General features: G+C 47.8%; 1 protein-coding gene across 1 annotated transcript in view; it reads right to left on the bottom strand.

Moving 5' to 3' along the window:
- Positions 1-2,103: 2,103 nt before the first annotated feature.
- FAM124A (family with sequence similarity 124 member A) overlaps positions 2,104-17,218 on the bottom strand; it is a 39,586-nt gene continuing 24,471 nt past the window's right edge. Inside the window, exon 4 of the mRNA XM_090258120.1 lies at positions 2,104-3,781. Coding sequence (XP_090114246.1) covers positions 2,978-3,781 — 804 coding nt within the window. The 3' untranslated portion in view covers positions 2,104-2,977. The remainder of the gene's footprint in view (positions 3,782-17,218) is intronic.

Genomic DNA, 17,218 nt, shown 5'->3' on the forward strand with positions numbered 1-17,218 from the left:
GTTCCTCTGCCACTGGTCCCTGGTCCCCAGAAGCATCCAGCACGAGAGCCCATTGAGCATGGCCACACATCAGCCCTGCCGCCGTCACAGAAGGCTCTTCGGTGGCCCCACCATACCTCCATGGGTGATCCAGGGCTCAGCAGGTCAGCGAAGGACCGCCCTGAAAAGCATTTGATCTGTAAAGCAGATGCTAGGTGGTGTTTAGGGTAGGGCCATGGTGGGCCTGTGGGCAGTAATTTCGGGGAGGCTTTTCTGGAAAAGAGGCAAATAAGGAATGAGCTGTGAATGAACTAGACAAAGGCACTTAACTGGCCCTCTGGGGCAAGGCCAAGGAGAAGACACTGGGTTCCATTACATGATAAAAAACTAGGGCTCACATCCAGATTTCCTACATCACAGGGCCGAACCCAGGAGAGAAACAATTTAGGAGGCAAGGTCAATGTTTTTAAGTGGAACAAATTTATTGAGCGCCTAGAGTATACCCGCATCGATGACCACAATAATAACCCAAGAGGCAGATCCACCTGCGGGTGTCAGGAGCCTCCCCGGACGAGGAAAAGGCTGGCCCGTGACCAGTGAGGGCCCTGTCACTGTGGTTCCTTCTCCACACAGTGCCCGCTGTTTCTGACCGTGGCACCGGAGGGCAGGGAAGGAGGGGCCCGACTGTGGTCTGCGGTGGGCTTCCCTTCCCTTCTCCCTCCGTGTTTGCGTTTTCCATTTTTGTGCGGTGCTGCTGACATGATTTCCGGTCAGCTGAGGATGGGCCCCTGAAAAAGGGCGGGGCCCGAGAGCATCAGAGGTGGGCTCTAAGGTAATCCCAGGGGTCCTGCGAGTACATTAAACTGAGGGCACTGGTAAGGGATGAAGACGGGAGGAGTCGCCCCTTAGCACCTGGTCCGTTCATTTCTGCCCCATTGAGCTTTGCTCCTCCTGAGCTTGCCCCCACCCCGTTCCTTGGTGGCTGAGTCAGCGCCTCCACACTATTTCCCTCCACCTCTCCAGTGTTAGCCTGTCCTTTTCACCATCAGTTACTGATTGTGAGTCACACTTCTGGGCAGGAGGTGGACAGCCAGTGGCCTTCTAGGAGTCCTCTTGACAGAAGGAAGCCCCTCACTGCGCTGCGCCCTGCGGTTCTGTAGCCGTTGGCTGGATCCGCGGAGGCCGCCCTCTTGGCCTCCCGCGCCACAGCAGCAGGGGCTGCGGACTTAGATCTCCGCTGTCAGCCTCAGCCTAGCACAGGCATCGGCAAACTACAACTCTTGAGCAAATCTGGCCTTCCACCTGCGCTTGTAAATAAAGTTTTATTGGAACTCAGCCACGCCCCTCATTTACATATTGTCCAAGCTGGAATGGCAGAGCTGAGTAGTTATGATAGAGACCATTTCGCTGGCAAAGCTTCAGATATTTAGTATCTAGCCCTTTCCAGAAAAAGTTGGCTCACTCCTGGTCTAGAATTGTAAGAGACCATGTTTTTATTTACTTAAACTAGGGCGGAACATTATAATTCAGGTTCTGGAATATCCAGGGTGTTTGGGGCAAGGCTTTCATGGACCGAGATGGCCAGGACTGAGGCTTCAGTGCGCATATGAGGATTGGTGACAACTGCCTGAAGGATTCCAAGGCTGTGTCTGGGCTGGTGTGGGCACCTCCAGAGAGGTGAAAATGGGCTGCAAGCAATACAGGCCAGGCGCACCCGATCGATCGATCAGGAAATGAGCAAGGCAAATGTAGGCTCTTCCCCAAAGGTAAACAGCTGCCGGGGAAGGCTGGTATTGCCCCCATGGCTGCACTTGGCACTGCTGTGAACATACCCTCCTGGAGTGGGAGAGAGCGGAGGTTTAACCACCACTCACACTGTGACAGACGCAGACAACAAGCAGGAAAGGCCAAGGTCAGGGGAAGCTTCAGCTTCAATGAAGGCGCCTCTAGGGGGTTTGCTCCAGGGAGCATCTCGTGCACAGCTTCCCACCCGCAGAGTAGGGGGCGCTTATGAATGTGTGCGGCCAGAATGCTGGTTAACCTGTTACGTATTTTTTAAAAAGTGAAAAAAACAAAGTGGCAGGGCTTATTTACTGGAGAAAGCGGGATAAAATATGGCCGTCATTTATATAGATAAATACACAGCCCTTAGCTTGCAGTTTGTAAAATGGAAGAATCCTAGGGCTACCTACCCACTATATCTAAATCCTGGGTCATTCTGGAACGTCAGTGAACGATTCCTCCTCCGTGACCCAATACAGCCAGGTGGGGGCGTGGGCTTCTGTAGCCCCTCACGTGTTTCGGTGAATGTGTTTGTTAAAAGGTGAATGCAAATCTAGTGTTTGGAGCTCAAAACATATTTTAAATGCACCAGAAGTGCTACTCATGCTAAATCCTTATGAAGTACATTAGCCAACTTTGGGGTAAACCCAGATTTTCAGGGGTTGCAAGGCATCCCGGTGAGGTACGACTGTAGTCTGATTTATGTTTACAGCTGTCTTTAGCAAGCTGGCTTTTTTCACTACACGCAGTACTTGGAATTTCTTAGGGTTCCTGGTAACGTGAACCTGTCTGGAAAACCGTGTGTTGCACATTATGTGACCGTGCATGAGTTTCTCATACAAGTCACTCAGCACCTTTCCCACATTCAACATTTTGGCTTTAACTGTGCTTCCTTCACAGCAGGAAAAATTGCCAAACCAGTTCTGGCTTCCTAGGTTTTCTTTTCATTGCAAATAATGGTATGAGGCATTTGAATTGTCTAAACGCACTAAACCATCTCTCACATGGAACTAAAATATATTTTAGTTCTAAAAATATATTTTACGACTTCAGTTTGAGAACTTATTTGCATAAAAATGCCAGCATTTTCCCACCAGATCCCCCGAATAGGGAGCACAGCAGATATGCTAACGATCCCAGGAAGCAGATAATCAGGTTCCAGACGGACCTGGGGAGACTGAGCTTTATGTCTAAAAAAAGCCAGACTAGAGGGTGTTCAGATATAGAATTCCTCTGTGTCACTGTCCCCGGGCCCAGCCAGCGCTGGGGCTGGGACGGTGCCCCTGCCAGTCCGCTCGCTGTTGGGAGCATCGCCAGGGAGCTTGGAGGGCCACCCTGTGAGTGAGGAGGCCCCAGAAGCTGGGGGAGCACCAACCGCTGTGGCCGCGGAGCTGGAAGGCCCTTGGGTGAACAGAGGGAGGGAAGCCCAGGCGGTCTCCGTGGTCACCCCACTCCCAGTGGGTAGCGGTCCCCCTCTGGCCCCTGTGTGCTGGGAGCAGTGGCTGCCGCATCTCTCGGAGGGGAGGGTTGTTTCCACGGTGCTGCAGAGCCCACTGGGTGCCGAGTACGCAGAGACCACAGACAGGTCCGAGGAAGAGAGCCGCAGGCCGGTGTCCACGTCTGTCTCCTGGGACCCCTCTAAGTCATCAATGGAGAGGCGGTGGCCAGGTCTCCACGCTGAGGCCCAGGGCCCCGGGGTACCTGTGTTTGACAAACACCGCGGTACCTCCGAGCAGGCCGGGGAGGGCTCCTCTTTCGGCAAACAAAACAAGGACTTGCTTCTCTGAAACAAGGACTTGCTGGGGATGCTGCTGGCTCTTCTGGCAAACTCCTGCCGGTGCGCAGCAGGCAGGACTGGCTGGCTGGGCCCCAGGTGGGGACTGTCCCGTTGGGGCTGCCGCCCGCTGCCAGGGGCATGGCTCGGTGTGCTGGAGCGCGCGGAGGGCGCGCAGCGAGGCTTCCGCTCAGAGAGGTGGTGGCCTCCGCTGGGCTTGGGGCCCTTCCTGTGCACCCTGTGTGCCTGTAGGGGGAAGAGGGCATATCGCGCTGGTCACCTGGGAGCTTGCAAACATCCCGCCACGTTGAACGTTGCAATACATTTCCCTCTCCAAACTCTAAAGCAAAGATGGGGGCTGCAGAGCCTGGGGTCATAGCGGTCAGACCTAGGGGCAGCTGTGGTCCCTTGTCACCACAGTGAATAACACTTCAAGTGCACAGGCTCAACAGAGGAGCCACAAGAAGGAGGACCTGGCTGAGAGGAGGTTAGAATTATCTTTAAATGCAAACAAGAGAAAAAAAGAAGATGCTTGGAGGTTCTTGCCCTCCAACCACAGCCCCACCATTTGGGAATGTTACTGAGGAGCGGATGGAAGCAAGGGGACTGGGAGATGCACAGTCTCAGATCAGACGGACGTTGCACGTGACTCCGGGACATGTGTCAGCACCAGGATGCGCCCTAGCGCTGGCCCGCAGCTCGGAGTAGGGGGCAAATCCTCAACAAGTGAGGGGCCGTCAGGAGACCAGCATTTACTGACTGGCTATTAGAAAGCCTTGCAGGGATGTCACACGCACGGAAGCTGTGACTGCAGACTGATACTTTGGGTGCCCCGGAGGGCACAGACCAGCAGTTGCACCTTTAATGCTTCACCCCTGTCCTCTTCTCCCCACCCTCCCTGCAGCTCAGCAGGGGCCTCTTTCTGTTGTATGAAAGTGGGGACCTCTGGGGCACCTGGGTCTGTTCTCTCAGACCCTTCCTCTGGTCCGGCTCGAAGCCCAAGCCTCCGGGCTTACAACCTTACAATGTAGAGTTTCAATTAAATCATAGATTTGGGGATAGTAGGTCTGGCTCTCTTTTGTACAGGACCGCCGGTCTGATTTATGAAGCCTGGATACAGGAAAAGCGCTCTGACTGCGGTTTACCATGAGGAATATTTCCTGGCACCCAGCGGGCTGAGATAACATGCACCCCTGCCTCCGGGTTCAGCAGAAACCCAGCTTTCCCACAGCCACGTGGGAAATTTAGTTCAATGTAATACACATTTGTTGAGCACCTATGACAGGGAAAGGAGGGGAAACCACAATGAAGAGGACGCTGCCTCTGACCACATGAAACTTACATTTCATTGAAAGGATAGAAGAGAAAAAGAAGTAACTCAGACAAGGGAACGTGGCAAAAGGCACAATAATAGGGCTAAGAGGGAGAGGCCACACGCACCCAGCGGGAGCAGAGAGGAGACTTCAGGGGAGGTGGCTCTCTTGGGGAGCCTTCGAGATGGGCAGCTGTCCTCCTGGCAATGGCATGGCTGGATGGAGAGGCCAACACAGAGGCGGAGCGGTGAACAAGGGACTCGTAGGGGGCAGCGAGCCGTGTGGCTTGATTAGAGAGTCCATTGGCAGGAAAGCAGGGGTGAAAGGTCAAGTTGGGAAGGGAGTTCAGTGCTTAAGAAATCTGAATACCTCTTACCCTTCTGCCCAGGCCCTCTGCAGTCTGGTGTTTCTTCTACGGGGTCATTGATTTCTAAGATCTTTATTTGCCTAATTCCAGGTATCTCTTAATCCTATAAACAGACTGACTCATTCTTTCAGCCAACATTAACCGGGGGTCTTTTACGCAGAGTTTCTCAAACCGGTGTGTTTAAGCTTTGAATGGGTTATTAAAGATGTGCCGCGATATTAATCTTTTGAACTAGCAGCCTCTTGCCCCACGGAAATATTACCGTTATCGTTTTCTGTGTGCTCTTTAACGTGGAAAAGGTCCGGAGGGCGAGGCACAGATAGTTTTCCATAAGGGGTGGTCTCAGCCCCGCCCCCACTCACCCCGCAACGCTGAAGTGCGGGAAGGGGAGCCGTGATGGTCCCAGGAGCAGCAATAGACGCGCGCGCACGTTGGGGCACAAAGGAGGGGGCGGCTGACTTTGCAGAGGAGCGAGGCGGAATGGGGAAGGGGAGAGAAAGCTTGTGCGGGGCCTGGCGGCGCTCTCCAGGGCCGCCCCGAGATAGAAGGACAACTGGCAGGTGCAAAGGCTTGGAGCTTCTTCCTGTGTCGCCCCCCGGGGGTGGCTGTGCCCAGCCTCTCCGTCTGCGTGTCTGACTTGCCCAGAAACACTAACTAGATGCTGAGAATGAACGACGGTAAACGTCTCAGGAAACTTCCCCGGCAGACGTTTCCCCGCGTGAACCAACACCCTCTGCCCGCCTCCCAGGAGCGTTCCTGCTCCCCTGGCTTCTGGACGTCAGGGGCCGCCCTCCGGAGCTGCGCCACGTGACAGCAGCAAGGCACCCGGGGGGTGGCTTCCTCTCTTTCTCCTTGAAGCAGTGCAGGCGAGCTGACTCAGCAGAATTCAGTCCCCATCTTTGCTATTTATGGAGCTTTTTCTAAAGAACAGGTAGCATTGCATACATAAATCTGCTGAAGGCAGCCAGCCAGGGAGACCTGGTTATGGCCCTGAACTGCCCCCCTTGCCCCCAAAGAACCCTTAAATGCAGGAAGAGACCCATGGATTTCTCATACAACTTCAAGCGTAGGCTGATTGCAGCTGAGGAAGTTAAGAGGTCTGAGCCGAAGCATTTTTTTCAAGGACCTGGGTATCAGCAGGCTCATTCCCTGGTCCATGGATAGACTCCCTAGTGAAGGTGACTGCCCTGTCCCAGTACCGTTGGCGGGCACCACGTGTCATTCATGGGGTCTCACAGCCATGCACAGTCAGGGCATTCTCGCTCACCTTCATGCCTCCTCTTTTTGAGGAAGGTCATTTCCTCTTTTCTGTCCTCGTTGGGAACAAGTGTGGCATCGTCTGCTGTGCAAAGAGCCAGCACTGGGCCTTTTCGCCCAGGGACTAAAGTATGGGGCAGCCTCGAGGACCCTTGGCAGTGGGCTCACATGAGAAATCAGGTTTCTGTTTACCAGACCAACATCACATTCTGGGTGTCCTTTCCCCGTCTTCTGGGTGGTTTTCATATACCTGCAAAGAGTACCACCTGTGGGCACAGCCTACATTGTCTTTAAAAATATTTCTAAAGATTTTAATTTAAAACTATTTAATTACATTGTAGTAGACATATAACATTTTATCAGCGTCAGGTGTACAACACAATTTGATATTTATATACATTGTGAAATGATCATCACAATAAGTCTAGTTAACCCCTCACCATACATAGTTAAAATACTTTCTTATGAGAATTTTTAATCTGCTTATCAACTTTAATATGCAATACTGTATTAAGTAGGCCAGTATTTTATAATCCTGGCTGCATATAAAAGTCTACTTGGAAGCTTTAAAAAAATAGCCCACTCCAGAGCAACTGGAATAATTTCTGGGTAAGTCCCAGGCATTAGCGGAAAAGCTTCCCAGGTGATGTTAATGGGCAGGCAGAGCAGGCAGAGCTGTTGCAGACCTCCTCTTATGCCTGCGGCATGGAGCTATTTTTACGGTTACTAAAAATGATATTCTGAATGACTAGATAATATATCTTTCCACGACTACATATGCTTCAGATTGGTGCAGCCACGGTGGAAAGCAGTATGGAGTTACCTCAAAAAATTAAAAATGGATCTGCCATTTGACCCAGCGATCCCACTTCTGGGAATATATCCTAGGCATCCTGGAACACCAATCAGAAAGAACACATGCACCCCTATGTTCACTGCAGCCTTATTTACAATCGCCAAGATTCAGAAGCAACTGAAGTGTCCATCAGTAGATGAGTGGATAAAACAGTTATAGTTCATTTATACAGTGGAGTGAGTACTACTTGGCCATAAGAAGAAAAAAAGAAAAAAAAAATGTTACCCTTTGCGACAGCATGGACGCTCCTGGAGAGCACTGTGCTAAGTGAAATAAGCCAGTCAGAGACAGACAAGGACTATATGATTTCACTCATGTGTGGAATCTAATAAACTTTGAATTAACAAGCAAAATAGAGACAGACTCACAGATAGTAGGGTGACAGCTCTGGTGCGGGTGGGGGTTAGGGGTTGAGGGATTGAGCAAAAAAAAAAAAAAAGAAGAAGAGAGAAAGAATCCACTGATATAGACAACAGAGTGGTGACTACAGGGGGGTAGGGAGAAAATTATAAGGGGGCTAAATGGCAGTGGAAAAAAATACAATAAAAAAAATAAAATAAAATTTAGGCCAAGAGGAAGAGAAAGAAAAAATATAATAAAAAATGTCTTACTCTCTGTGATGTAAACTCATGCAACCATTTAGATCCAAGTATCTGTGATTCTGAAAAAACTGTGAAACCGACTCAAGAAAATTGTGCTTGTTCACTGAGAAAACTACGGGGAAGGGCAGAGCTAGCACACAGGAAAATTATTTTCTCTTTGTCTGACTCTGACCTCCCACGGTGTTAATTAGATTAGCATTCACTTTCCCCCCTTGTTTTGCACAATTACTCTGGCCAAAGTATGCTGAATTTACACTCTCAATTAACCTTTGTCTGGAAAATGATATGGATAATGGAAATTCTGAAGAATGCATTTCCACTGCCACATTCCCCTCTTAATAATCTTTTACTTTTTTATCTGCAAATCTCTTTTAATAATAAAGCTTGCTTTTCAGCCTTGAATTCTCATCAGTTATAACCACTGCTATGGCCTACATAAGTTTCCTCTTACAATATTGTCTGCTAACTCATTTAAAACAGAGAACTATTGAATATATTTGTAATGCTGGTGCCAGGAACAAGGCTGCCTACATCAGAAGAGATCAGCTAACTGCCCCGCAGAACAAAGACCCAGGCTGAACAAAATCTCCATCCAGCCCTCCTTCCTCAGAACACACGGACGTCATTGTCATTGTAGATTCTAAAGAGCAAAGATGCATCTAATCTTCTCTATAAATCGGCCTCACTGGGGAAAAATGCTAACTGTTGAGATTATTCTTGTCATAACAATGCCTCCACTTAGCAGAGAATTTAGGGCAGCACCTCAAAGTTTTGTGGGTTAATAAGAGGTATGCCAAGAATATGCCAAGAACTCACTATCACTACCCCTTTCGTCCTTAGGTGCTCTCCTGGTTAGAACTGTGTGTGAGCTGTCTTGGGTGGTTGAAAAGAAAGTAAAAATATTAAATTAAAAAAAAAATCCTGTCTTTGAAGTGCTTACTATTCAAGATGTGGATGCAGAAAGAGAAGGACCTAAAGATGGAACAACTTGACAGATGTGCAATGATTATGTCAATTAAATAAGCATTTTCACTGACGATAAGGTTGGATGCAATGTCCACGTTGTAAAGGATGAGCCATTTCAGAGTTGCCTTTTCTGATGTGGCAATGCCCTGACATGTGGTCAGTTGGCCATGTGCCTGAAGAATTATCAACCACTCTAACTGGCTGTGGCTTTAGGGCAGAAGGACCAATATGGGCATGGTGTGGGCGAGTGGGTCACTGACTCAGGTTGGGTTCAGTCTGGAGGTGCCAAAGACCGTTGACGGGATGGAGCAGGTCCCCATTTCCAGGGGACCTGGCTGAGCCCTGAGTAAAGAAGACCTCTCTTGGAACGCCATCAAGGAAAGTGGGCCCCCAGAACTGTCTCCCTGGTCCTGGCCTTGCCAAGTTCTGTAGCCGGGTCCTTGGACATGCCACTTGTCTTGAGGACCAGATCTGATTTATACTTGGACTAGTTTTGGATGGGATTAAATGAACTGTCCAGTAGTTACTCAGTTAAAATTCTGGTGTACCAATGTAGGTTTTCTGATCTGCTTTTGTGCACAGAACAATATCCAAAAGCTACTTTCGAAAAATTAATATCCAACTAATGAAAGTTACCAATGTCAAGCCTAGTTTTTCTTAAATTTACTAAGTTCAGCTCTCAAATCTCATTACTCCACCAACTAATCTAGCAAAATGTTAGTAATTAACACATTTTTAAAAGGGCTCTTTCAGCTTACCTATTTCCTTTAACATCTGAAACTGCATTTAGATATTTAATATATTGATTTTCTTTTTTAAGTTCATTCAGTGGTCTGATTAATAAACAAAACCTTTTATGTACTTAAATAACGTTTATAAATCTAATCAATTAGACATCAATTAAACATGGCAAATATTGAATCCTCTTAAATGTTTCAATGTTAAAAATTTACTAAAAAATTTACCCTTCTATTCCTCAGCTTAATGCTGCAAATATCAATCAGCTCTAAACTACACTTTAAATTGGAAGCTCAGGTTGAGCTCTTGTTTTAATAGACCAAATTCTCTAAAACACAACAAATTCTATTTTGTTTTATTTAAAAATTTTAAAAAATTTATTTTATTTTATTTGTTTATTCTATGTATTGTATTGTTTTGATCCATTACCACTGACCCCCTCAGAGATGTTTGGGTTTTCACACCTGGATTTTTTTTCCCACTCAAACAACGAACACTGAGTTTCCTTTTCTGCTTTGGCCTCCAGGAGGCTCAACACTTCATCCCCAACTCCTTTCTCTCCACCCTTCTCTACATGCTTCCTGGTCTCTTAATCAGGACAATTATCCTGAAATATACATTTACTTAAAATATTGTTGCAAGTAAGGCAGTAGATAAGTTAAAAATGCCAAATCAAAAAGTGCCGAAGAAATAAGAAATAAAACTGAGTAGCGCCGCATAACATTCTCAGGAAGTAAGCGTGAGCGGTGCTGTGGGCCTGCTTCCTTCCCTAAGCAGATTAGAGATACTGGCATGCTCAGGCAGAATGTCTGTTTTAAGCAGGATCCCCTACTTACAAGTCACTGAGCCTGAAGGCCATTTAGGGAAGTGTCCTTGGCCACAGGAGAGCCCCTTTGTGAGACACCATGGAGGTGTTAGTCATGGTCACTTCTGCCAGGGGCTACACGGGCTGTCGTATTTAGCAGGGCAAGTGCCCTTCTTCAGTGCTGCAGGGAGGCCCAAGGGGGCAGGGATGCAGGCAAAGGGTTTGGAAACCATTTGGGTCCTTTCTGCTTGGAGCAGGACCAGCCAATGCAGCCATTTCCTTCCTCGGCTGGAGAGGGCGCGCAGAGAAAGCAGTCTCTGCCAGATCTGCCAGTGGGTGGAGTCCCGCTGGGTCTCCTAGGAGCCGGGGTGGCATGGCACACGCAAGCCAACAGCTTTCAGCAGCAAGTGGGCAGAGCGCCCTGTGCGACAGGCCTGGGGTTTGTCCAGACTCTGCCTCCCACTGCTGCCCGCCCCTCTCCTCGGCTGAGGCCCTTCGTGCCTTCCACATCCCTGGGCCCACACAGCAGAGGGAGGGGCACAGCCAGAGGGCTCCCAGAGGGCAAGGCGAGGGCTCCTGCCCTGGGCCTGAAGACTTGCAGGTGACCACTGACTGCAGCAGCCACTACAGAGGGCCTGGGGGCCCTCCCCTCTCCCCCACACCTGGGGCATGGCTCTAAACGCTGAGGCCGGCTGGTGCCTGCAAGGTGGGGCCCTGTGTTTTACGAGCAGGTGTTTACCGAGAGCCTGCCGTGAGTCGGCCCAGTGACAGCGGCACCAGGACATATTAACTGGATTGCCACGCGTGTGCCCTTCCAGACTGCCTTGGGAAGAATGAGATTTTTTTGAGGGGACAGAAGCCCAAACTCGGGGAACCTAGACTTTCTGGGTGACAAAGCTGTATCTGAGTATGCAGAGGGAGACAGAGTCCCTTTAAATAGTGTTCTAGGGGATCCTGGACCTCAGTTTCTCAGCATGAAGTCACAGGTCAGGTGGAAGCTCCTTGAAGTCAAAGTTACCATTTGACCTTCCATTTGGAAGGGGAAAGGCTAGTGCTGGGAAAGAGAAAGCTAACCCAAAGGTCCGAAGCCCATTTAGCAAACGTTTCCTTTTGTACATTTTTGGGGCTAAATGAATTAGAAAAAGTGGAAAAAAATGAAAAGAAAATTGACATCTTAAATGACAAAAACCCTGGAAGGAAAGGCCCTGACACCTTCTGTTATGGTCGTAGTAGTAGAGTGATTTTTTCTTCAGAAGTTCTAATTTCTAAAATTTCGGGGGTAGTTTGGTTTTATTTCTTTCTAATAAAAATATTAACATGGGAAGCAAATTCACTGGAAATTAAAGTTGGCTTTCTTCGGTCTGGTGTTTGAAGGTTAGGGCACCCTGACTCAAGTGGTGTTTGGTCACCAGACAAATAGGACTTGGTCTAGATCTATAGGATCTGCTGGCTTCCAGAAAGTTTCTGCTGCAGTCTCCTGGTTTCCCCATTTTTATATAAAAATGATCGCCACCCTAGTGTGACTTGTCCTCTTGATGTTCTGCCCTGAGCCTCCAATGAAGTACAGCTAGAATACATTGGTAATAAAACACGAAGCCACTGTTAGGGGAACTCAAGAGGTGAGAAAGTTTAGTTTTCAGTAATAGTTAATTAGCTTTGTAGTTAATGCATGTACAGAGCTATGGTTTCAGGGACTGGAAGAACGGCCCGCCCTGACCCCAGGAGGTCACAAGCAATGTGACCTTTGTGCCCCTGGAGGACTGCAAACAATCAAGATGGTATCTGAGCCCTTGTGTTCCAGGGAGAGACATCTACCGCCCAGGACACAGGACACAGGACACAGATAAAGAATCACCGGTTAAAAAAAAAAAAAAAGAATCACCGGTCAGCAGATGAAAGGAGCTAGTAGGGAAATTGCCGGACTGCAGCTTTTATCTGATTAACCTCTTTCCTGAATTCCAAACCCCTTATCTGCATGGTTTTCCTCCTGATAAAAAGACCTGCACGAAAGGAAATGGAAGACAGCCTGTTAGGGTACCAACCCCACTGTCTTCTCAGACGGCCGACTGTCTGAATAAAGCGCCCAGAAATACTCAAGCCCTGTCTCTGCTAATTGGGTCTGGCGGTGACAGGCAGCCCAAATGCTGGCTTTTCCGGTTTCACCACGACTGGGTAGTGCTGCCCCAGCACGTCCTGTACCTGGGGAACGTGCGGAGTGGGTGCTGCAGGTGGCAGCCGCTGGGAGCTGGCTACCCTGCAGGGTCTCAGGTCTGGCCTGGACTCCCTGGGTCAGTCCCTGAAGGTGCGTCAGGGAACCTGCAGCGTGTAGGCCTGCTGACATGTGAGAAGCACCGGCAGAGGAATACTGGGTTCCTGGGAAAAGGACCGAGGGCAGCAGAACCAGCGAGGGCTCGTGAGGCCGATGCACATATTATTTGCTGTTGGTAACACTGGGGGCGGCAGTCACCTGACCCAAATCTGAGGGTGTGCAGAAGCACCAAACAATCCAATTTAAAAAATGCGCAAAGGATCCGAAGAGACACTTCTCCAAGGATGACATACAGGGGGCCAACAGACGTATGAAAAGATGCTCAATGTCGCTAATCATCAGAGAGATGCAAATTTAAACCACAACGCGATATCACCTGTCAGAATGGCCGTCATCAATAAATCAATAACCAACAAGCGCTGGCGAGGATGCGGAGAGAAGGGAACCCTCATGCACTGCTGGTGGGAATGCACACTGGGGCTGCCACTGTGGACAGCAGTGTGGAGAAACCTCAAAAAATTAAACATGGAGCTGCCTTGCGACCCTCCCACGGCAAGTCTCCGAAGGGGGAGTGTGGCCTTCGGTTCAGGCCTGTGTCCTCGTCGGGCTCCTCGGGACGAAGAAGGTGTTCGTAGAGAACCCAGCAAGGCTGAGTTGCAGGAAATATGACTCCATTCTTTAGCAGCTCCATGGAGCAGGTCCACCCAGGTCCTCGGCTGGGAATAAGAAAGCTGAGCTCACTGTCATTTACTGTCTACCGAAAGCCTGGCTGAGAGAAACCGTTTGGGAGAGGTCATCCCTCCCTTGGGATTGAGCCAAGCCCGGGAGCTGCAGGCAGGACCACCTTGTTTGGCCCAGCCTCCCTCAGGACAGTGGCTTTTGCACACCGACACCTGGCTGGCCCGTGGCACGCCTGGCGGGCACCATCTGGGAAGGAGGTCTGTCATAGCTGTCACAGGCGCCGGCTGGCTGCGACACCACTGTGTCCATGAGAATGTGCTAGAACACGGATGCACCCAGAACCAGGAACACTGGCGCAGTTAAGGCATGGCTTATTTTTACCTCATGGACTTGAAATCGTATTCCTGAGGATTTTCCATCTTGCTTTCATTGCTAAAAAACTCAAAGTCAAGGCTGCGGCCACTTCCTGGATCCCCATTGCCCAAGGGACCTTCCTTGGATGATGGAGATCTTCTGTGTTTGTGCTGAGAGGGTGGCCACGACTGCACGCGACTACGGGGCCCTTGAAATGTGTCTAGTAAATTTTAAATTTTATTCAACTTTAATTAATTTAATTTTAAATTTAAGTGGCAACATGTGGCTAGTGACTACCAACTTACAGCTCAGCCTTAGACGGCACGTAGAAAATGACGTGCATTTTGCATCTCGCTCTTGGTCTATCTTTCCTATCACTGTTTTCCTCTAGTTCAAATTCTTTAGGTACTAATGATTTTCACTAAACTTCTTGTGTGGTTTATATGTGGTTTATATCTTTGCCAGGCATCTTAAGTCTTGTTTGAAAAATGTGAGATCACCTGACAAGTAAAATATAAATACCCACATTCCCCACTTTTTTTTTTTTACTAGGAACTTCTCCTCCCCCCCTTCAATGCAATGGAAAGTAATTTATATGTTCAATGAAGGAGCAGGGCCTTCTCTCTGTCTCTGTTCTGTTCCTTCATCTGGGCTCCGCTCACACACAAAAACGTTTGATCGGTGAAAATTCACAGCGCTGTATATTTATGATGTGCGTACTTTTGTAGGATATACTTTACATCAATGGAAAGTAAAGAAAAACATATAAAGAGAACCTATTATGTTCAAAGCACAATGTTAGTTAGTTTAGTTCCAGGTGTGGATTCACGAACACAGACATCGGTTCCGGAAAACTGTAGTTTAGTACCATGGGGCATTAATGCACGTCTCTAAGATGCCTTTTTCAGAGGGGTCTCAGGCAACTTCTGATCCGAGCAACTCTCCTGCTCCCTGCCCACCTCCTGCCTTTACCCTGAACACAGCGATGCCAAGAAGGAAGGAGAGAAGAGTTTCAGGAGGAGGAAGGCTTTCTTTCCATCTTATCAGACCTTAGTAAAAAACACTTCCAGATTCTTATAAGAGGGTGAGTAGCCCCCAGAACAAAACCTCTCAGTTTTTCTCTTCCAGAGGAATTAAGTGGGAGCAGGATCTTGCTGAAATATGGGATGTTAAATCAAGAAGCAGGATGGGAATATAAAATACAATGAATATTTAAGAAAGTAATTAAAAACTACCCAATTGAATAAAAGCATATATTAAAAATTATAGTTGAAAATGAAACTTGAGAAATATATGCTCCTAAAGAAAATGTGGATAAAAACGAGTTCTCTCAAGTTCACACCCTCCATGACCTAAATATCTTAATTTTGCTAAAGACTGAAACATACATTTTTACTTTCAAATGTAATTTAAAGCCCTGGCCAGGTAGCTTAGTTGGTTAGAGCATCGTCCTGGTACACCAAGGTTGCAGGTTGGATTCTTAGTCAGGGCACATGCAGGAATCAACTGATGAATGAATAAATTAGTGGAAAAACAAATAGGTGTTTCTCTCTTTCTCTCTCTAAAAAATCAGTATATATAGAAATATATAAAAAATAAACAAAAAGTAACTGAAAGAGATAGGTGGGTGTATATATATATCATGCTAGAGTGGAAGGTTGCTTTCTGTAGTGATGGAAAAACAGTAACCTGTTCAAATGGCCATCATCAAAATTTATGAGGGGCTACTAGTCATTTCTGCCCACATTAAACATACCACTATTTTGAATAAAGGCCTGCATTCCTGAGGCCTTTATTTTCATGCTTTGATGCTATCACTTCAAAAGCCTGCACCTGAACAGACTTTATAACCATTGAAACATGAATCCCCTTTGAAATATTCCTTCAATGGTTCCTCTGAGCAGAGCCTGGCCAGGCTTTCACACTTGGTTCTTTCACTCACGTTATTATAGGGATGAAGAGAAAAAAGTATTCTAATTGCTACAGAAAGGAAGAAGTCCCTTCAGAAACAATCACATCCATTTTGGCTTTTTCAGTAAAAACAAAACCTTCCATTAACTTTTACTTATTTAACTGCATCTTATTTTGCATAAAGAATTGGCCATTTTCAAATGCAGAGCAAATGCTAGCTTTTATTATTCACTCCATGGAATAATAAAGCAATATTATTTACTTATCTGTACAATTCAAAGGGAAACCTGAAAATTATCTAGTTCCTAAAATAGTAAATATCTCAGGGTGACTTCTGACTTGAGCAATGTGTCCTGGCTGTAGTTTTAACCAGTTACCTGATGTGTGCCAAGTTCCCCCTTTATTTTGTGATATGTGGATTACGGTTCTGATGTTTAATGCCCAAACCAACAAACACTGAACCTTTACCTGTGATTCAAGTAACTACAACCATCACCTTCCAAGACAACGGCCCCTAATTTGCTACTGGCTTTCTCCTTTCAGGTAGCCAAAAGTGAAAACTTAGGTTATTCAGAAAAACAAACTCCCATATTCCCGGAATGGATTTACATATTAACTCAGCCTAGGTTTGGAAAGCATCTACCAGGTAGGGCCAGGTCAGGACGTTCTTAAGTAAATATGCAGAATTTTGGATTCTCGGGTATGATTACTGATCTTCAAAGAGTGCCGGACAACTTCTGGAAGGACGGGAGAAGCAAAGAGTTCAGGAACTGAGCAAAGGCATCAACCAAGGAAGAAACAGGACAGTCTACTGCATCCCATTCCTTAAAACCTGCTCATGTCCCCTACCCCAAGCTTAACGAAACCAGAAGGTCCAAAGGCACCACCCACTCCTTCACATGTTCATGAGAAAGTAATTTTTCAAGTGATTGCTGAATTTTAACAGCCTCCTGCCCAGCAGCGGAAGGGTAGCACCAGAGTGAAAGGGAAAACAGGTGTCTTCTCTGTTGAATGGTAAATATTTTACAGTTTTCATAGATGGGTTTTCCTGAAGTTCCTTTGTGGGAGGGAAGAACAGGTTGGTGAAACTCCCTAAGTGAGAAGGAGATTCAGGAATCTTTCACAGCAGGTTTCCTGGGATATAAGCTCCTCAGTGACCTCTGGGAGCCACCAGCATTTAGGGGTGCTCAAACCCAGGTGGGCAGAGAGCAGGGCAGGAGGAGGCAGGGGCTTGCCTGAGGCACGTGGCCACGAAAGTCAAGTGACAGAAACCCATGGAAAGCGCCCTCCTGTTTAGGTTTCGTCTGGAAACCTTGACTCACAGTCTGAGGCCACAGATCCCTCCTTTTTCTTAACTCATGGCTTGGTAACAGGTACTCACTAGGGGTTCCGGCACTTTTTCTCTGTTCCCCCCAAACAGGGAGACAGACACAGAGGGGCTTCCTCTAGGGAACCCCCAAACAGACAGGGAGACAGACACGGAGGGGCTCCCCCCAAACAGGGAGACAGACACGGAGGGGCTCCCCCCAAACAGACAGGGAGACAGACACAGAGGAGCTCCCCC

Source organism: Furipterus horrens, unplaced genomic scaffold, assembly GCF_987537825.1.
Source record: "Furipterus horrens unplaced genomic scaffold, mFurHor1.1.pri manual_scaffold_12, whole genome shotgun sequence".
NCBI lineage: Eukaryota > Metazoa > Chordata > Mammalia > Chiroptera > Furipteridae > Furipterus > Furipterus horrens.